This window comes from Telmatherina bonti, assembly GCF_933228915.1.
Source record: "Telmatherina bonti genome assembly, chromosome: 13".
Classification (NCBI taxonomy): domain Eukaryota; kingdom Metazoa; phylum Chordata; class Actinopteri; order Atheriniformes; family Telmatherinidae; genus Telmatherina; species Telmatherina bonti.
Genome location: NC_136611.1, coordinates 28,256,127 through 28,278,798, shown reverse-complemented (window position 1 = coordinate 28,278,798; position 22,672 = coordinate 28,256,127). Strand labels below are relative to the sequence as shown.

Genomic DNA, 22,672 nt, shown 5'->3' with positions numbered 1-22,672 from the left:
AAGGAGGAGAAGCTGTTTTTTGTTTCCAAGATTATCTCCAGTGTAAAGAGATTTCAATTGGCAAATTAACTTTGTCATTTCTCAACGGGTTTTTCTAGGGGATTTCCTAAAATATTGGTTAATAAGCTCCAAGACACTGTGCACAAGGCCGGATTGTTACGGATCCAGGGGCCCATGCCCACTTAGTAAGGTGTACACCAGCAGTTTGGACATGAAACAAAATGTTTATAAAAGCCAGATAGTTACACCACAGAGTCTAGTGTATTGCTGTCGGTACCACTGGCTGAGAGATGTTAGAAATGTCTTTTCACAGTGTGTTGTTCACAATTTTCACAATGTTGTGGTGGGGAAGGGGGCCCCTGGAACACTCATGGCCCAGGGGCCTGTCCACAGGTTTTGATAGATTTTATGAATTGTTGTCAGTTATCTCCACTGGTCTTAACCATTTTATCTTAACTAGGGATTTTACCATCCATCCATCTTCCACCGCCTATCCGTGTGGTGATTCCTGTTCCCTGGTGGGCGCGGTCAGCTGGGAACTGGAGGCGCAGCTGATCCACATCTCAGCAGTCAATGAACCACCTATTTAAGACCAGCTCTGCCTGCTATCCAGCGCCAGATTGTTGATTGCCCTGCGGTAAACCAGCTCTCGGCCTCAGCTTACCTTGCTTGTGCTTGACCCTGATTTGTAACCTGTCCTGTCTTCCCCCTGCCAGAGAAAGCCTGCCTGCTCATTCGTTTGCTCCCCTGCCTGCCTGCCTCCTGATGCTCGCCAGTCTGCCAGTCTCTGAAAGTTCCGCTGGAAGAATTCACAGGAATCTGTGGGAATTCAATAAACCTCTCTCTGTACTCAAAGTGTCCGCTCTTTGGATCCTACTAGCCCCTCACCCACAACAATCCGGGTTCGGGTCACAGGGGCAGCAGCCTATGCAGGGAAGCCCAGACTTCCCTCTCCCCAGCCACATTTGCCAACTCTGCGGGGGGGATCCCGAGGCGTTCCCAGGCCAGCCAAGAGATATAATCCCTCCAGCGTGTCCTGGGTCTTCCCCGGGGTCTCCTCCCCGAGGGACGTGCCTGGAACACCTCCCCAGAGAGGCGTCCAGGAGGCATCCTGACCAGATGCCCGAGCCACCTCAACTGGTTCCTCTCGATGCGGAGGAGCAGCGGCTCTACTCTGAGCCCCTCCTGGATGACCGAGCTCCTCACCCTATCTCTAAGGGAGAGCCCGAGGGTAGGAACATGGATTGACTGGCTCAGCTCCTTCCACAGCACGCCAGACCGGCGCAGAGCCCGCATTACTGCAGACGCTGCACCGATCCGTCCGTCAATCACACGCTCCATCCTTCCCTCACTCGTGAACAAGACCCCGAGATATTTAAACTCCTCCACTTGAGGCAGGACCTCAGTCCTGACCCGGAGAGGGCAATCCACCCTATTCCGGCTGAGGACCATGGTCTCAGATTTGGAGGTGCTGATTCTCATCCCAGCCGCTTCACACTCTGCAGCGAATCGCTCAAGCGAGAGCTGGAGATCACAACCCGATGAAGCCAACAGGACCACGTCATCTGCAAAAAGCAGAGACCAAATCCTGAGGGCACCAAATTGGATCCCCTCAACACCTCAGTTGTGTCTAGGAATTGATCAAGGGCAGCCTTGGTAGAGTCCAACCCTCATTGAAAACGAATCCAACTTACTTCCGGACATTCACATCATAATGTTTTTGACTGTAATGCGAAGGAATTTTCTTCTGTATCAGACATGTTTGGTTTGCAGCAACATGTAGAACAACCAACTGAAGTTCAAGGTCACCTCCTGGACCTGTTTTGTTCTAAAGGTGTTGATATTTCCTCTGTTACAGTTTCTGACTGTTTGACCATTATTGTATCTTGTTTGATTTATTGATCACTCAGAATGTTAAAACCACCTGCTTCTCGCTTAGGAAGAAGTACATTAAAGGGGGTGCTATTATGGTTTTTGGAGTTTTCTGAGCTTTCTACAGTGTTACTGTGTTGAATCCTAATCAGACATGTGAACGGTGCTGTTTTTTAAAAATTTATCATTAACGCATGTTTGAGTTTGTGTTTGAGTTCCAGCACACTCTCCGTCCGGTTTCCATGGTGACGAAAAACGCGCCGTTTTTGAGAGTTTTTTTTACTTGGAAATCCTTGTGACGTCCCGGCGGATAAGGTTCGGTGATTGGTTACCTTCCACCGGTTAACAAGGGCATGTACAAATACATCAGGCGGGTGGAAAACGTGGGATAAAGTTATTTCCAATGATGGCTGGTGAGTTTACCAATGAGAGACATCCTGCTGCATTCGTTGCTGTGGGTTGCTGTTTTCCACTTTGTTTTCAGTGTCTGATTCAGGTTCCAACATGTAGGACTGTATGCTATGTGTTGACATTGTATTTTTTTTTTTTTTTTAATGAGTTCATATTAGCCTAATCCAGGGGTCGGCAACCCGCGGCTCTAGAGCCGCATGGGGCTCTTTAGCGCTGACCTAGTGGCTCCCTGGAGCTTTTTCAAAAATGTTTTAAAAAATTGGAAAAAGATATATACTTTTGTTTTGATCTGGTTCTGTAGGAGGACAAACATGACACAAACATTCTTAACGTTTTCCAATGCTGTTAAAATGTGTAGAATAAATATTAAATTTCAACATTTCTGTCAAGGAAGATTTGCGTCATAGCCTGCGACACACATAGCCTATCAGCAGGGCGGGAGGAGGCAGGTGGCTGTTGTAAACAAACCGGGGCTGTGTGATGCGCCATGGATCCCAAAGGGAAAAAGAGAAAAATAACCGAGGAGAACAGAGGGTTCAACGTTTCTTGAACCGAATCATTTGCATTTATTGCCAATGCGGAAGGATTGCCTGAATGTTTGCTCTGTAGCGAGAAGTTGTCAAATAACAAAAAGAGTCATGTGGAAAGACATTTCCAGGAAAAGCATGCTACATTTGCAGCCAGTACCCAGTTGGGAGTGACCCAAAAAGTGCGATTGCATTACTTCTGGAGAAATTAGAGAAGCGCAAAAATAGATTTAAGTGGATTGCATCTCCAAACTCCACTACTGCTGCCTGTTTTGTTGCAACCCGGGAGATAATAAAGCGTAGAAACCCGTTCTCAAATGGTGACTACATGAAGGAGTCAGTCATCAACATATCAGGACACGTATTTGCTAACTTAAAAAACAAAGCCGAGATCATACAGAAAATCAGAGACGTGCTCCTCTCCGCTAAGACAGTGAAGGAAAGGACCATTAAAATGGCAAGCAACATTACCGATCAGCAAATTAAGGACATTAATTCAGCACAAGTTACATCTTACATGCCCGATTTTACGCTGACCAGTGATGTCCGAAAACAAGTCACATTAAACGGGTAAGAACATAATCCTTCATACACACATATTGAGTAACAAAGTGTATGTTTTTATAAAATGATTTTTGATTTTTGTCAGTATATATTTGGAATGACACTTGGTAATGGTGCTCAGGTCGGAGGATAGCTGCGTTGGTTGTGTCTAAAGAGAATACGATGCTGCTGCGTTTTACCCTTGCACTGACTTGCTTGGCATTTGCACAGTAATCAAACTGTATTAATTTGATTTATTGGTTTATTTTTTATAAATGCAAGCTGCATTTTATTGCACTCTGTTTGTTGCCCAGATAAGGGGCGCGTTATGCACGTTCCATTTTGTTTATTTTTTCGAATCCTCAAAATAAAAATGACATAAAAAAAATCGGATTTCTATATTGCATTTTTTTAATTTCATCAAAGCAAGAAACATAACTCATTAATATATTAATGAAGTTAAACATGAGACGGCACCGTACAACAGAGTAATCACGTGGTGCGTCATTCTCTACAGGATGCGCAGCGGGGAAGATTTTATCATTAAGGCTCATTATGTATTTGTAGCCATCTTAGTCATTTTGATAGTAGGCTAATATAGCTAATACAGATACATAAAGCATGTGTTGCCTTCATGATAAGGCTTTTATAAGGCTTTTAATTTTTTGCGGCTCCGGGCATATTTGTTTTTTGTTTTTTTTATCCAATATGGCTCTTTCAACATTTTGGGTTGCTGTCCCCTGGCCTAATCCTTCTGTTTATGAGATGTTACAATGATGGCGAAAGCAGTTGTGGTGCGCGCTCCCGATGTAGTGCAGTGGTGGGAGGCGGGGCTTAATGCGGAAGAGTCTCAATCCACTCGTTTTGCCCACAGGTTGATCTGACAACCTACAGAGAGGGTTGGTCTGAAGTAAATAAAGTGATTTGTGGCAATAACTCGATCAATCCCAGCCCTTCTGGGCACAGAAATAAAAATAAATTAGCCTGAAATGCACATAATAGTTCCACTTTAATAAAAGAACATGTGCAGAGTTTACCAACGACTGCAGTCAGTGGATGGATACCTGGATAATTTCAATCTGAAAATCTTGAATATTATGGATGTTGTTGCACCGACAAGAAAAAGCAAAGGATTGATATGATCACAAACTTAAAAGAAAATGCAGATAAGCTGAACAAAAATAAAAGAAAGAGAACCTTCAAAATCAGGATGAGCAGTACAAACAAAGCCTGTGAAGTTATATGGAGCTGTGCAAAGCTAGAGAGCAGTTTCTGTCTCAGATGATTAATAAGAATGTCAACAATTCTCGAGCTCTGTTTGCTATGATTGAAACCCTTACAAATCCTCCTAAACAGTTCAGCCAGGAGTTCCTTTCCACTGAGAAATCTGATGAATATGCCAACTATTTTAGTGGAAAAATTAAAACAATTAGACAGAATATTAACGCCACACAGTCAAACAAGAAAACTAGAAATAATTCTGATGTTATGTCTTAATTTAATATGATTTAAACATTTTGGCATTTGAAATCAACATCATGCACTTTTTCTGTCTTTTTCATGTCTTTTCTTGTAGAGTTAACGGCTAGATTTGTGCCAATTTAAGCAAAATCTCCCGACTTTTCATCCTTTATGCTTTATGTCTCACATACTGTTTTGAAAATGCCAAAATTCCCTCAAATAACCCATTAATTTCTTGGAGACAAGCAATCTGAGAGTGAGATGCGCGACACTGCCGCTGTTGCTGCTGTTTGTGGCTTCCCGTATGTTGGGTTGGAGTTGGGTTGCTGTTGTTTGTTGCTACCTTTTAATATTTTCTTTGCTTCATCTGTAATGCTTTAATATTTCATATGATGCACTTTGAATTGTCTTATACATGAAATGTGTTATACACATGAACTTGCATTGTCTCTGATCTTCCTAACCCTTCAGTGGTTGCATATATAGTTGTGTTTCCATGCCCGCAGCATGCCTAAATGTCTGCATGTCCAGGCATGTTTTGCTAACAGGCATCATAATGTATGCAATAGAGGGATTTTTTGTGTGTATGGCAAAACATTTCAAGGAATCGCTCCCTAACTCATCTTCTGCTTCAGTCAGTTTAAATATTTACCAGGCATTTTGAGGCTTTGAATGTGATGGGTAATCTGCTCACTGTTCTTTCAGCACAGCACAGATGGGGGGTAAATCATTCAATGATACAGGTAAAATGATCAACAAAGCTAGTACTGCAGGAACCAAGCAATCATTTAAATTTTTTTTCCTGACTCTTTTTAATTTCTTTAAACTCTGCATACCTCTGCGAGAGGAGCCCTTTGCCTAAAGTCTTATTTTTCTGTTTTATAGTTTCTGTAAAACATCTTTTGCAATTGACAGACTCTGATAGAAATGAGCTGATCGGGTGCACTGGAGCCAACATCTGAGTATTGCACTTCACAAGTTCAAAACAACCTGACTTTCTTTGTGCTTGCCAAAAGCGAAGCCTCCTCTCAGATATTCAAACAATGCTTCTTTGTTAATCTTCACTCTTCAGGCTGTGAGAAGACTCTTGTAAGAAAAAGGCGAATAACAGAAACATTATTCCAGCCAAAAGCAACAATCCTTGTGTTATTATTAAGCTTTTATTATTGATATCTGTTGCTCCTTTGTGAGTAATTAAGGTCAGCAGCTGATTAACTTAATTTCCTGTCGGATTAATAAAGTATATTTTCTCTTATCTTATTTAGAGAAATGAGGACTAGAGTCGGAAAATGACTTGCACATGGATAAGTACAGCTGCCATGCTATTATCTAACAGAAGCATGTACAATGTGAATAAGTATCATTCCAAGCACATAACCACAAGAGACTGCATGATTTATTCTTATTGTGGTCATAAATTACATTTAAAAAACCCAGAATCTGTTAGATAATAGTAGCTTAAACCAGACCAATGTGGTCCCCTTTATCCCAAGATTATGCCTCTGTAACATGTAGTGATGTAGTGATGTAAATGTAGTGATCAATGTTATCAAGTGGAGCACTGTCCACTAGGGGTGGGGAATCAAATGGAAAAAATCTGATATTGGGATTTTTCTGCTTAACAATTCTAAAATAGATTTTTTTCCCCAAAAAAATAATCCATTATTACATTTTTGTCATTTTTATTGTTTTATTGATCTTTTTACTTATCTTTGTGGGCACTGCAGCTGCAGAATGATGGTCTGGCTACTGTGTTGTTTTTTTTCCTACTAGAAATAAAGAAAATTGATGACCAAATGTTTTGTACATTCTTTTTTTTTTTTGTTTGTTTGTTTTTAGTCTACAAAACTCAGCAATATCAAATAATCATGAGAATAGCAATTTAAATCGAATCGGCATCCAATAAATCGTAATCAAATTGAATTGGGATGAAAGCGAATTGTAACAGCACTACTGAGAACCAACAGAACCAGTTCAAGCCGTCCATGATCTGAGGCCACACGGAGATCATTGGCTGTTTTAACTAGTGTTGTTTCTATGCTGATGTGCTCTGAACCCTGACTAAAACACTTCAAAACACATGTTTTATGCTCAAAGGACCAAAAGACGACACAATCTGTCCGAGACTTATGGGAGTAAAGAGGAGGTTGGACATTTATCTTTCATTAACTAACTTAACTGTGTAAAGAGTAGCTTTCTGAGCCAAGGTTTTAACAACAGCAATCTTTATAGCCTGTGATACATATCCAGTCCAGTAGAGAGGTGCTGATCAGAGCCAGCACAGTTATATTCATTCAGGGTAAATCGTCCCTTAACTTTCTGGTTGGGATGGGTTCTAAAATACAAGTTGATGGATTATGACTGGGGGATGTTTGCTTTTGCTGATTTTGTCCATCTCTTAATTTCTGATACCGATATCAACCGATACCAATGTAAGCCAAAGGATTTAGTGCAAGTTGTGCCAAACAAACAAAAAGATCTCTAAACCTACACAACATCGCTCATATTTAGACATTGTGAGTCAGAGGAGAAGTAGCTAAAGAGTTTAATGTTGTGTAAAAGTTGCCATTTAAGAAGTAAAAAGATACTGATAATATCCCATATTACATTTCAATTACAACGTCAGCCCATAATATCGGTAGGCCAAAAATATTGGCCACCTCAAATTAAAACACTAATGTTCTCATTAATTTGGAGAGCTCAACTGGACAGAAAGAATCAAGCAAAAATCCGGTTCTCAAGACTAATCTGCAGATCCTGTTAATGAGCCAAACGGTATCAAGGACTTCATTGTATTTCATTATAACTGTTTTGTGAAAAAGAAAAAAAAAACAACAACCAAGAGTGAAGAATACATGACTCGACAGAACGACTAAGTCAGCCTCACAAAAGTCAAGAAGAAACCCTCTATGAGCGATAAATAATACGCTGTTCTAACCTTAAGAAGGACTCTCTTCCGTACTTTTTCTTTTCAGACTATTTAATCAGATGAATGCCCTTTTCTTTCCAATCCTCTCCATGCCTGCTTAGAAACCCAAATTAAACCAGTGAGCCTCTACTGACTGATTATCTTCTTTTATTAGATGCGCAACATTGTCTAATGCTGCATTCAAAGTGCTGATTTGTCAACAAAATGATCCACCTGTGTAAAAGTCACTGGCGGATGTAAAGAGTGTTTACATGGTATGGCAAGGGGTCTGGTCAGGGAGGCACTGGACTAGCATAGAGCAGTAAAACAATCTGTAATTTCACCAAAATTTAGGCTTGAATTAAAAAGAAAAACTTAAAAAACAGGTACTGGAGAACAACATAAAGTAGAGAATGTAAAATTCGACATTTCTTTCAGGGGAGCTGAAGACTCCGGCTTCCTCCCACCATCCAAAGACATGCATGTTTATTAATTCGGTGGTTCCCAAACTTTTTTCACAGGGCCCCTTTTCACCGACAAGATTTATGTCAATAAATGTTGCATCTTACTGAAAACTGTCTGAGACAACATGGAAGTCCTCCAAGCCAATTACAGTCCAGACATAATATATTTATACATTTCAATGTCTGCAACAACCAACAAGATTTATCATCAGAATTATGCTTCAGTGCAATATTTTATACTATTTCTGTCTCATCATCATTCTTAGTTCAAAAGTAAAAAAAGATGATAAATTCACAAAGCTTGCTCTTCTCTGTAGTTCCTTTCAGTAAATCATCAAGCTGGTCTTCGTCACTTGTAGTTTTGTAGTTAGAAATAAAACTTATTTCTTTGGAAACTTCAGGGCTTTTTTTAAAAAAATCATTTGACAAAATGTGTTTTCTTACTACTTTAATCAAAGCAAATTTAACTTTCATAAAACCACAAAGTTAAGTATAAATCAAAGTTTAGTAACACACACAAACACTTTGGTTTCTGTGTCTTTAAATAAAACATAATTATGAAAACATCTGGTTTGGTGCTGAACATCTGCCGCCTCACAGGAACCAGAAAGGATGTCACCACAGGAACTGCTCAGATCAGGGCCCACACTGCAGGACCTCTCCAGCCACCCAGACCAGAGCCAGCTCCACAGCAACGACCCCACAGGCCGAGTAAGCAAAGCCCCTGATGTGGATGATCCTCATGAGGAAACTGGTAAAACCATCTAATTAGTGGCTGTTTTCTCACACTCAGTAAAGTTTTATAATGACCGTCTCTCTCGTTTTCTATATATTTGGGTTTTTTTTTTTCCATTTAATTTGAGATGTTTTAATGTTTTATTACCCTGTTTTATAGTCCTGCTGATTCATACTGAAACGGGAAACCACTCACAGGTTCATTGGGACGCCTTTTAAATCTAATTGGTATAATGAGTCATCTTAAGTTTATTTTTTAATCAAAAACATTTTTTACCACGTAAAGCAGCAGAGTCTTTATAATGCTCTTACATACACCATTATAAACAAAGCTGACTTACTGTTTCCAGAGACAGTGTTGCTTGCATAAACTCACACCACAAGTAAACATGTATTGTAACATTTATTATGACAGATTTTGATTAACATCAGGGAGTCTGTTGAGAGTGTGGGGGAGGGGGATGCTGAGGATCAAAACATAGTAAAAGAGTCCACAACACCCCAAGTGTTTAAAAAGTAACCGGATTACATTCAGTTTTCCTTGTATAGAAAGTGTGTCCTTCATGCAATTATATATTAACACAGAGGAAGGAGATAAATCAACAAGTCCAATCATGAAGAAACAAACTGCTATTCCCTTAACGTCTCTGCCCCACATGTGCCTCCTATCTCAGCCCTTTACTCCCAGATAATCGTGGTTTATTTCTCTCTTCAGTCCAGCAGTTTTGGACCTGCTGGAAGCTGGAAGCAGTCATAAGTACACTCAGTATGTCAGAGTGGGCATTTTATCTCTCCAAACAATGCAGCAATTCCAGTTACATTTAAAGCATTTTTTTTCTTTTAGCAAATTTTCAGAAAGATTTAGTCTTTTAGTTCCAGAAAACATGGGACAACAGAATATATAGTGTAAACTTTTTCCTTTTTAGGCATGCGTCAAGGATCTACCTGCTCTAGTTCGTGTACTGTAAAGCACTTGGTAACATTTGATCCTCAAATCTTCTTTTCAAACCTTGACAGACTTATAATGTGCAGAAAAAGTTGAAGGGAGTCCTGGGTTTTTGCTAAATGGAAAGAGCTGGTTTGAACAGAAAGGAAATTGAAGGAGTGTTTCAATGGAGGAGAGCCGCAGAGCTCATAACAGCCAATTTCAGAAAAACACATCCACATCTATGTGAATACACATAAAACAGGTCAGCTCATAATTTTCAGGATTAGAAAGTTAACTTCAGAGCAGGAAGGGCAGCATGTAACAGTTTATGGAAGGAAAAAAAAAAAAAAAAAAAACCCTGAAAAATCAGTCACAGTAGCTCTGCTTGTGTTTTGGAGATTCAGTGCTGCCCTTCGTTCTTCATCCGACATGCCACGGCTGTGATCAGCGCCGCTCCCTTCCCACTTCCATCCTCTGACTTCAGGAAAGTCACCTGACACTGCGGAGCCAAATCCTGCAGTGTTTCTTGCATGATGCTGGAGAAACTTTAGGATAAATGACACAGAGCAGCAGAGAATTAAACTGCGTGTTGATCAAAAGTTGTGAAACAATGTGCCTTTCTCAACAAATAAAGGGAACACATAACCATCACCATGTGACTTAAAGCCAGTCCCACTTCTGGGACAGCAGTTCTTCCAGTCAGGAAGTCACTGATTATGAATCAATTTCCCCTGCTGTTGGACACAACAAAACAGACAACAGGTGGAAGTGAGAGGAAACTAGCAAGACAACCGCTATGTAGAAATAATCCTGCAGGTGCTGGCCCCAGGCAATTCTGTCTTTCTCCCATCTGGATGATTTTTACCGATGGTGGCATTTTACCGGTGTCCTCAGCATGAGAGACGTGGAGCAGTGCAACCCACAGAGGTTGCTCAGGTAGTGCAACCAGCACAGTGTTAAGAACATGGAAGGAAAACCAGGAGACATGCGGGGGCTTTAGGAGGATAACAACCCAGCTGCAGGTCTTCCCCTATGTGTGCTGAGTAACAGGAGCGCTGCCAGACAGCCTGACAAAATGACCTCCACCAAGTCGATAATGTGCATGTTGCTATCTGAAACAGACTTTGTGAAGGTGGTTTGGGGTCCCCATGTCCATCAGTGCTAGCAGCTAAAAGAGAACACCAGGTTTGGCCCTGTGCTCTTCGTGAATGACAGCAGGTTTACACTCAGCACAGGTGACAGACGGGAGTCTGGAGGTTCTGTGGAGAACGTTCTGCTGCCTGCAACACCTTCCAGCCAGTTTGGCAGTGAGTCACAAAACCAGACGAAGGGCCACACAGACCTCATGTGCTAGCTAAGGGGAACCCTGACAGCATCAGGTACTAGGAGGAGATCTTCAGACCGTCCCCCAGTGGTTAGATTTCCATTGATCATTCTTACATTTTGTTCTAAATCCACATGTAATGAAAACAGATTTTGAACTTGAATATGCAACTTATCAAGATGGTTGTAAGTCTTCCCTTTATTCTTTTGAGCTGCGTATAAATGTATAAATACACAGAAACTTAATATAAACATCACATTAGTTTATGTGGATGGATCTACTCTGAATTTCTAATTTATTTACAATCCTCTTCATTTAACTCTTCCAGACAAGACTTAAAAGACAAACAGTAAAAACTGGCTGTAATATTTCCTTCTTACTGTGGGTGTGTTTTATAGAGGGTGCCGTCCACTCCCACTGTGACAGACAGCTGATTCTGGTTGCGGTTCTGGCGCATCTTGTCAACCACAGCAGCTAATCCTGCACCACAGAGCTGAGCCGCACGCCGCGCCACGACGCTGCACACTTCCTTCACCAGAACGCTGTCGTCGCACGTGGAGCCGGTGAAGCCCAGGTGCTGCAGGATCGCGCGCACCTGACGCATGGCCAAGCGGTCACTTTAGGGTTAGAAAGAATCACACGTACTTTTGATTAATACAATCTGACATCACAACAAGAATGTATATTTTTATTCTATACATGTTTTTTTTTTCACTGTAAATATACATTAACAAGTCTTATCACGGAGAGCTCACAGCTTTCAGGTTTCTGGTGAACAACAATCAGATTTATTTCAAACTGTTGTGACTGAGAGTCAACCAACTTTATTTACAAAGCACTTAAACAACAGCAGGAACTGTGTGCTGAACAGGAACAATGCATAAAGGCAACAGAGCAAATGACGAGACAATGTGTGACTAACAGGGTAGAGGTAGGACGCAGGCTGCATGCTGAATGAGTAACTCTTAGAGTTTGTGTCCCTGAGAAAAAGCTACTGCCAAAGTTCAGTAGCGCTTCTTTAAAGAAAAAAGTAGAGTTTCCAGGTTCCCAAGCCAGCAGATCTATGTGGACAAAATGTCCCAACGATTTAAAAACTTTAGAGGATGTGCCTAAACTCATCGCCATGGGAACATGCTCTTACAAGCATTTGCTTGTGCTGGTCTGTCTCACCGTGTTTCTTTTTAAGGTTTTGTGTAATCAGAATCAGACATTATAAAGAATAAATACAGATAACCTTAAAGCTCCTTATCAGGGAAATTCTGTTTTTGTTTTTTATTGACATTTCTACTTGCATTAGCCCCTCTTATCTAAAATACAAACTATAAACAACATTTATGAGCAAAGGAGCTTTAGGAAGAAGCGGCTACTCCGTATACGGTTTCAGTCAGGAGGGAAAAGCCTTATACAATTATAAATTGGAGCTGGAGCAAGCAGCTTAAACAAGTTCACCTCCAAAAACCCTGCTGTTTCACAACATCCACAATTCACAACTATCACTGTTACATTGAGGGGCGGGTGGGGAAAACAGGCTTACACTATCATGCGTTTATATCTCGTACCTTTCGATCTGTGACAGGAACTTGGTCTCAAAGATGCCGCGGTTCTTCAGCCGCTCGGAAACCGTGCCTCTGAACAGCAGACCCTTAGCTGTGAAATCCATTAGTACATTCCTCACTATCTCTCCAAGGTACATGCCACTGATCATCTTCTCATACCTTTGAAATAAGGAGAAATTTTTTAATCACAAACTTTTCTTATTCTTTTTTTTTTTAATATACATTTTCTTCCCATATTTTTCTTAAATCTAAAAGAAACTTAAAAAAAAAAAAGTTGAGAATAATTACAAGATGGAAGGAAAATGAAATGAGAGAAAGGCTTGTTACCATGTTAACCATGACAAAACACCAGATTTACTCACTGGCATGTTGAAGACCTGAATCACACATGGTGCCAACATGTTTCCTTGGTGATCCAATCACAAGTGAAGAGTTGTTAAAAAGGATCCTGAGTTCCCACTTGTAATCAGACCTCAGTCACCTGCTCTGTGCCTGCTAACCCCATTGGCTACGTCTAACAGCCAGCTGAGCGACACACTGGCCCTTCTCACATTCAGAAATCAGGTACTAACATGCTGCAGACTCACCTGACTCACATTTATTGGGGGAATTATTCAAAAACATCTCAACAGGTTTTGTCATGAAATTGACATGGCATGAAAGAAGGTGCAGAAAATAAATTATCTCAGTGTCAACACATCTAAATACCCCCCCCCCCAAAAAAAAACAAAACACTAAAGCTTTTATATTACCAACTAGTCTAACGTCAGCTGTGCACAAATGCATCTCTTGTGCATCCAGGAAGATCACAGAAAGTGTCCTGAGTTTTTCCACTTTTCTATCTAGCCCCTGTGCCACTGTGGTAAGATTATGCAGGACACATATTTGTACCAAATGTGAACAGAAACAGTTTCATATTCGACAATCCTACTAGCATAAGGTTGTTGCTCCTACTGTATTACTAGGACAAACGAAAGAAAGCAAACAAAACAGCCTCTAAGCAGTGTGTTGTAGGAGCTTTGCATGTTTTGCTTTGTCTTTAAATACCTCTGTTTTCCAGGGTAGTTAGAGTATTCATCAACAGCGTGATCAAACTCAGTGCAGATGTCATCCAGTTCACCGTTGTCACCAAATGCTCCCCACTCCACATTAACACACATACGACCCTCATTGCCCTCCACCATTTCAATGTTGTGCATTTCCTCCATGTAGCAGGCATTTGTCCCAGTTCCTGAGAGAAAAATAAGAATAATACATGCACCTTTCATTACATAAAACCTTCCTTTCTAAGCATTGGCACAAAGAATCCTCCAAAGTTTACACACAGTTAATATATGGCATCAAGCAAGGAAGGTGAAGGAGTAGACAGACTCACCTACTATCAGTCCCACCTCACACTGGGGGTCCTCATAGGCACAGGTCATCATGGTCCCCACTGTGTCGTTTACTACTGCCACAAAGTCTAGGCCAAATTCCTAAATGTGGGAATAAGAGTTATTTTCTAGCTGTCGAGTTAAAAAAAAAAAAAGAAAAAGAGCGGGAGATGGTAATTTTACATGTAGATATCATAAACTGGAAATGAAATAGATAAATACAAGTCAGATCTTGGGGTGCTACATGTACGTAAGCTCAAACTCATCAATGTACCCAGCGGCCTTTTGCAGCCAGAGGGTGTGTTTCAATTCAAAAGGCAACACTCCACACAAAAGAGGCTCTAATAGCAACAACAATATGTGTGAGTGTCCTGAATCAGACCAAAAGGCGCTCTCTGACTAACAGCAACTGGAACATAAGTAACTTCCAGCAGTTTCTCTTGCAGCTAAATGATTATTTCAGCCTGAGATCTGCCACTTTTATATCTCTGGTTAGATCCATCGATGAATAAATGTAGAAAAATACAGAATGTGTGTACCGACCCGTTTGCGCTGAACAGCCTCTTTAAGTAAGGTAACAACATCTCTCCCTTCACAGCTGCTGGCTTTGAAACCCTTCGTCCACTTCAGGAGAATTGCCTGGAGAAAGATCAGATTCATGGAGGTTTCTGTAGTCCTTCAGTATTTAAACAAAACACCAAACGCACTAAAAGTCCCCTGCAGGTACATGGGAACTCATCTCACTGGCTTTGTAAATTATATTTCCACATTTCTCAGTCAAAGTTATTCTATTTTTACATCCGATATGACCCATTATGTCAGGCTGCCCAAAGTTAGTCTTTGAGGACTGCTGTCCTCCAGGTTTTCCACGTATCCCTGCTCCAACACACCTGGCTTCCATTAAATGGATCAAACAGCCAATGAAATTTTGCACAATGACTGATTAGTTTGCGTCAGGTGTGTTTGCGTCAGGTGTGTAGGCGTTAAGGACAGGAGTTGGACAGCCCTGCATTATGTGATTTAAATTATGAATAAACAAATATAAATCTGTGTGTGATAATAAAAAAAAAAGTTCTTTTAGCTCAACTTTAAAACTGGGAAACAGCTAAAATGTTTTTTGTTAATAAGGTAAAACATCGATAACTGTTTGTGCATTAGCAAGTCCAACGCACCCATATAGACAGAGACAAACAACGTGTCCCCTCAGCACAGACGTGTGGGTCAAAACATCTTTTTTTCTTTAGTTAAAACTGTAAACTAAATAAATGAATAAAGGCCTGCAGGGTTGACACATCCTGTTGACAGCTAAGGTTTTTTCCATCCTTGTTAAGGTTTCATCTCGTGAGATTCTTTGGCTTGTCCACCAGCACTGCTGTGTTTAGCTGGCAGAACTCTTTTGCTTCTTCAATCCATTTTACCCTCCAGCACAGAAAGACCCAGAACTACTGAACACATCGATCGAGGGTCGATCTTTTTCCAAGTTCAAAAGCTTAAAAAGTTCTTTCATATTTTCACAAGTCTTTGAATAGAATTCATAAAATTGAAATTCTTAGTATGTGTATATGGCTTATTATACATATTTTTCATTTTGGAAAAAATTCTTTGTTTTCTACTTTATTACTGGGATGAACTTTCTAAATAGTGTCAGTTTTGCTGAGATGGTAAATCACAAATACTTCATGTTGTTATGAGAATGTAAGACAAGAATAAGAATACAATAAGACTAAAGGTCCTCTACATGCAGGTGTTGTTTCACATGAGAGCAGAGCACAACCACAACAGACTTCAAGCAGGGGTCTGAAATGTCCTTTAACAGTAACGTTTCTTTTCGTTCCCCCGAGATCAACTGGAGCAGAGAGGGGAAAAAAAAGCCCCTCTGGCTGTCCTGACAGCTTGAATTCTTGGAGGACATTGCCGAGAAAAACCATTAATCTTAACTGTCAGGTTGAAACGTTCTCATACAAACGTTGAAGTTTAATTTCCAGACCTTTCGCTCGTTCTGTCACTGAGATGATACATCTTTCCTACAAAAAAACAAGAGCTCTTTGCTGTTCGGCGACATACATCACATCACCATTCCAAAAATTCCAGTGCTTGCAGAATAAGCAGTAATGACTGCCATCTTCTTTTGTGCACTGCTCCTCTTTGACCCCAGTGGTGAATTTGCAACCACTGACCAGAACGTCTTACCACACTGGCATCACTGGGATGAACAGCACTGCTTTGTACTGTTTTAAATCCAAATTTATCTGACAGATTCCACTTTGTACATATAAACCCTCTACAGCAGCGGTGGGCAGATCTGTTCCTCGAGGGCCGCAGTCCTGCAAGTGTTGAGAGTTTCCCTGCGGCAACACATCTGACTCACATCAATGGCTAATTAGCCGACCGGTGCAGAGTTTAAAGTCAAGCTCTGCTGCAGTCTGCCAATTAAGTCTGATGTGAGTCAGGTGTGTTGCAGCAGGGAAACTCTCGACACTTGCAGGACTGCAGTCCTTGAGGGCCTGATCTGCCCACCGCTGCTCTATAGTTACCAAATTTTAATGCCTGTCTTGGATCAGTCCTCTTCCCTTGGATGCCCCCCTATGGGCAACATTATGAGGAATCATGGTATCCATTTCCATTCTTACACGACCGACACCCAGCTTCATACGTCTCTGCGGCCTGAAGAAACGAACCGGTTGCTTAAACTCAGCGTTTGCCCCCGTAATATAGAAGCATGGCGGTCCAATTATGCTCTGCTTCTGAGTTCAGATGAAGAAAAAGGACACAGGTCAGAGCTATTCAACTCGGTCCCACATGGGCCGCAGCCTTACAGGTTTTCAATGTATCCCTGCTTCAAAACACCTGACCCAAATTAAATGGATCCAACAGTCAATTAAGTTTGAGGCAACGACTCATTAATCTAAGTCAGGTGTGTTGTTGCAGGGATATGCTGAAAACCTGCAGGGCTGTGGACCTCGTGGGACTGAGAACAGTCCTGAGAAAGGCAATGGTCCAAAACACCTCAGGGACTCCTTTTGAAACAGTTTCATTGGCAAAGACAGTATTTACTTGGCCTCCATTTTGTTTGTGAACAACTTTGGTCCAGAACGTGTCGTTTCATCACACATAAAACAGACTGCCTTCTTCTATGTACACAATGTTGCCAAAATATGACATGATTTTTCATGCTTTTTTATCATCCGGACCAGGGCTACTCAGTCCAGTCTTAAAAGGGTCACAGTTCTGAAGGTTTTCAGTGTATCCCTGCTCCAACATGCCAGGCTCAAATGAATGTGTCACTGAGCAGAACCACATAGACTGTTGGATGCATTTAATGTAGGTCTGGCCTGATTAAGAAGGGACACGCTGACAACCTGCAGGACTGTGGTCCTCGTAGGACCAAACAGAGCTCTGATCTAGACTACAGTATAGTTATTTTGACTGGTTGCCCATAAATGCAGGTTCATTTCCATCTGGACACTGATGGAAGTATTTGTTTTAGAAATACAAATTATTATTCATGTCCGTGTACTTTCTCAACTTCATCCAGATTATATGTGAATTTGCTGATAGTTAAAATCATTTAATGAATGGCCGGTTTGTTCTAAAGATCCATAATATCCCAACTGTTTAACGAGACATTCTTGTGTTATAATCACTGATCTTTCTTTTTTTCACTCATCTCTATCAACAAAGTTAAAAGTTGAATGAACATCTTCAAAGAGTGGTGCTCAATATGTTTATGCCAGAAGCTGTAGCCTTATCTGTGCTCTGAGGGCAGCCATAATCTTAAATTTGCAGAGGGACTATAAGTGAATTTTTGGGCGGGGTAATTGAACAAGTTTGACATCTGCATCAGCTCTACCTGCTCAAATATGAATTTAGAGAAGTTGTTGTGGTGAATATTCACCAAATGGATGAAAGCATTTGCTTTTCTGCCAATAAAACCCCTTTAACATTGACCTTTTAATCGCTTAATGTCAACAGAAATATTGAAGAAGAGGCCAAAACTGGCACATGCCTCTGTAAACCTTTTCTGGCTTTGATCCAGACGAAACACATTTTAAATATTTAGATTCACATGACACCAAATATGGTTTACTATATGAATCCCCACGAAAATGAGGACTTGTGTAGGCAAATTCACTCCATGCATAGCACATAAAGTCATGCATTCTATGAATATAGAATGAATACATTACCTCTTCCAATTTGGTTTGATGACAGGGGAAAGAGAAGGTGAATCCCAGAGGCAAAGATGCCCCACTCACACCCATGTACTCCAGGAAGTCAGCTATGCAGTTCACAACATGACTGAACAGCTGAAACCAAGGCAATGCAGACATAAAGCATGATTAAGATCAGCTCCCACAGGCTGTCAACACCTACTGAATATTTATTTATACATTAATAAAGCTGCATGTCCTTTAAAACAAGGTTGATCTTCACATTTGGTGCAAGTCAAATAAACTGCTCAGTAATTTTCTTTTGCTTTGTAACTGGTGGAAGTTTATTTCCGTTTCAGACAAAAATGTACTTAAATACGCTTTAATCAGTCACTGAAATTTACAGCTGATGATAATAATTGTGAAATGAAGCCACAGTGATTTGTTACCTCTTCCCCAGAGCCTTGCATGATCTCCTGAGGGATGCTGTAGATCTTCTGATGCATTTTCACATTGTGTTTCTTTCCACTCCGCAGATGCACCACAAGCACCCGAAAGCTGGAGCCTCCAAGGTCCAAAGCCAAGAAATCCCCATGCTCTGACCAGGAGAGAGCAAGTAAGAATCCTAATCACATACTGGTCTGTGCAAAAGTCTTGATTTGCCAATAATAATTTTTTGTACATTTCTTTTAAATGGACAATTAGATTAAATGTTAATGCCACGAAGTCAAACAAGGAAACCAGTTTCTGTCCAAAACCTAGAATTTAATTTAGTTAATATATTGGCTTAAAACTCCTAGAAGTAAGAGATTGGCATGATACCATTTGACTTTTAAAAAGAACAGTTTTACCTCAGTAATTTCCCACATATAGTTAAAGCTGAGGTAGGTAATCTTGCTCAGTCTAAACATTTTGTTATCATGAACAATAAGAAATATAGCTAGAGACCCCTCAGTTTATTGCAAATCTGTAAAAACTCTGACTAACCCAAACATTCGGACACAGGCTGCACGATTATGACCAAAATAATAATCACGATTTTGATCGATATTGTAATCATGATCATTCATTGTGTCTGGGAAAACATGGATTTTTATTGCACCACTTGTAAACAACCTACAACCTAAATTAGTTGTCGACTATTTTGATAGTTGACAACTAATTTAATAATAGTCTGATTGTTTATTTATTCAATCTTTCAAAACTTTCCGCCGCCTTTCTGTCCTTGATAATCGTGCAGAAATGGCATTTAACCAGTGGAACTTGCCTTCCATGGCGGTACAACAGCGATGCACAAGCTTCAATAGGAAGCATGTTGGAACCAACTGATTCAATTTGTGATGACGATGGACACTTGGCACCTTGGTAAGCTCACCTTAATGAGCTAAAAGTAAGCAAAAACTTATATTTTGGGGGTGATTTTTTTACGTTTCAGGTGCCGACCTCTGTTAATTTTGTACCGGTGTTTGGTGCCACAAACAAATATTGTTCATTTCTTAAGTCCGGTGACGTTTTCCTTATTTTACAACAAGTTCATTACAAGTAGTTGGATAAGGTGTCATCTTAATTGTTGTTATATTTAAATAACACATAACAGATATAACAATTCTAGCTGGAATCTAGTGATGGTTATGTAAGAACAGCCGGTGCCAAAGGCTACATTTTACATATGGCAAGATTATTCAACTAATCGGCAAAATAACTGGTGACTATCAAAATAATCATTTGCAGCAGCCCTACGGCGCTAGCAAACACCTGGAGACTCAGGCTTTTAAATCACGAATAAAGTCTATAACTTTGGAGTGTTGATAGCTTCAGATCTGACTCTCAGCTGCCGCATCAAAGCTTCACCAAGAGGCTTTCCATCTCAGAAACATCAACAGAATTAATAGTTTAATCTCCCAGAAAGACCAGAAGAAACTCCTCCACGCATTCATCTCCAGTAGACTGGATTACTGTAATGGCCTTTTTACAGGCTTTCCTAAAAAGAGCTTTTATCATCTGAAACTCATCCAGATGTTGCTGCTAGAGCTTAAACCAGGACAAAGTGATCTGAACACATCACACCAGTTTTAACATCTCTGACCAGTCAGTCACCACTTCCACAGGCTTTTTTGCTTTTAATCATTTTAATTCAGAATGATTTTATGATTAGTTTTTCTTTTAGTTGCTGCCTTTTAATACCTTTTAATGTTTTCTTTGCATCATCTACAATGCTTTAATATTTTATGCGAAGCACTTTGAACTGTCTTGTATATGAAACTTGCTCCATAAATAGACTCCTCTTGCTTTGAAATATGCTACAATTTACCGATGCATATCAACATAAATAGAATTAGGTTGTAACAAAGTTTGTAAACTTCTGACATGCTTGAATATATATGTTTGGCAAGACCGCCTTTATTCTTCAACACAGTTTGAAGACATTTCTTGTTACTTCTCTAAATGGTCTTCAGGAGAAGTTTTCTGTCAGGACATTTTAGAGCAATCATTTCTGACATTCTGATTAAGAAACTGCTGAACAATATTGAGGTCCAGGCTCTGTGGAGGATTCATCCCTCCATCAGACCTTTTGACACAGCTTTTCAGCCCAGCCCAGTCTTTTTCCACCATTTTCTTTTCTTAAAAAAGGACTTATTGACAGGCAACCTTCCACAGAAACCATTCCTGATGAGGCTTGAATGAACAGTAAATGTATGAACTGAAGGTTAAGTTGCATCTCTCAGGTCCTGCATCAGGTCATGGCTGGATTTTTCCCCCCTTTTTCATTTAGAACTTTGTTTTTACTGAAGAAAGCTTTTTAGGCCTGTCACTTCCTCAGTTTTTAAAATGTTTTAAAGATGCTGGGGACGGCAGTGGCTTAGGTCACCCAATAACTGGAATGTTAGCGGTACGAATCCCACTTCCCCCAGTCATTTTGTTGTGTCTTTGGGCAACACACTTCACCCTCCAGTGTCCTTCTCACTGGTGTATGAATGCCGTCAGAGAGGCTGTTAACGCACACTAACCCCCCACAGCTACGGCTACAAGTAGCATACCATCACCAAGTGTGAATGTGGAGTGGATGAATAATGGATCAAATGGAAGAGCTTTGAGTTGTTGTTGTTCCCTTTCGCACCTCTGAAGGGGCCACCACAATCATCACACATCACACATTGCCACATGTTTTACGGCAGATGCCCTTCCTGACCGGCCCTCAAGGCATGTCCCCCTCAGGGCTGCAGCAGCATAGAGAAGCAGGACTCAAACTGCTGACCGTCGGCTCACAAGACGAGCAGCTCTACCACATGAGCCACTGCCACTCCCCAATGTTAGAGCTCTGACTGCTGTCTGCAATAAAGCGCGATACAAATCTAATCTATGATTGTTATTTATGTTTTAGGAGCTTTAAAAAAGTTTTTGAAAGACCTTGAGAATAACCACACTGAGAGATGACAATAAACTTTGGCTTCTTGGTGGAAATATCTAAAGCAATGAAAGTGGCTCAAGACTTCTGCAGAGTCCTGTCCCTGCACATACAACAAAAATGATGGGTGTGTCACATTTTCTCCCAGGCCTACCAGTTCCATCCGGGGTGGACCTGACGAAGGTGGGAAGCATCTTGACACTTGTCTGGTCATGGGTTTGTTCCGACAGGCCTTTCACCATCCCCTCTGTGATTCTCCTTTTCACCTCCAGCAACTGTTCCCGACTTAAACGCAGGGAATCGAGGATGCGCTTACGCTCAGCCTCCTGAGCCGCAAGGCGGTAAGCTACAGCCGTTACCATCGCCGCGCCTTTCCCGCTGCCACACTGCGACTCCAAAAACCGCACGTCACAATCCGGCACCAGACGGCACACCATTTTCTGAAGTCTTCTGGAAAATCTAGAAAAGAAAAAGGGAAATATTTGGTCAAACTCTTGCTCTTTGTATTGTTCTGCCTATTGTTCCTTTAATTTCTCCTACACACAGTGGAAGTACTGACAGCAGCAATTATAAGACTCTGCTGAAGTTAAAGTTTCCAAGAACATTAAAACTTTTTGAACTGGAATGTTTTTCTCTGCTTGCAGCATTAATTGTACAGTAGTTCTTCAATCATTTCAAGTTAGAAAAATAATACTGTGACTGAAAACATAACTACCTACACTCACAGAGACAGAAATGTGCTGTATTGGCCTCCTACATAAAAAAAAGTTTCAGTTTCTTTTTGTTTATTTTCTGCAGCTGAATCAGGTGCATATTGGATGTGATACGGACGTAAAAGCATGAAGCGGTAAGATGCCTCTTCCGGATTTTTCCTGTTGCAGATAAAACAGATAGTTTTGACTAAACAGCTGATAGAGGTGGTAAAAAATATGAACATTTTTATTTTTTATGTGACATTAAAATAAAACAAACCCTGCCACGTGCACAACTTGCCCTGTCACGGACTAAGTTGC

At 40.7% G+C, this 22,672-nt stretch overlaps 1 protein-coding gene across 1 annotated transcript in view; it reads right to left on the bottom strand.

The window, feature by feature from the left end:
* Positions 1 to 9,311: 9,311 nt before the first annotated feature.
* Positions 9,312 to 22,672, bottom strand: part of hk2 (hexokinase 2) — a 48,241-nt gene continuing 34,880 nt past the window's right edge. The window contains exons 10-18 of the mRNA XM_079252145.1: positions 21,814 to 22,118; positions 18,703 to 18,851; positions 18,290 to 18,409; positions 14,646 to 14,741; positions 14,105 to 14,204; positions 13,777 to 13,960; positions 12,733 to 12,888; positions 11,554 to 11,790; positions 9,312 to 10,394 (exon numbers count right to left, since the gene is read on the bottom strand). Of these exons, the coding sequence (XP_079108271.1) occupies positions 10,250 to 10,394; positions 11,554 to 11,790; positions 12,733 to 12,888; positions 13,777 to 13,960; positions 14,105 to 14,204; positions 14,646 to 14,741; positions 18,290 to 18,409; positions 18,703 to 18,851; positions 21,814 to 22,118 (1,492 nt within the window). The 3' untranslated portion in view covers positions 9,312 to 10,249. The remainder of the gene's footprint in view (positions 10,395 to 11,553; positions 11,791 to 12,732; positions 12,889 to 13,776; positions 13,961 to 14,104; positions 14,205 to 14,645; positions 14,742 to 18,289; positions 18,410 to 18,702; positions 18,852 to 21,813; positions 22,119 to 22,672) is intronic.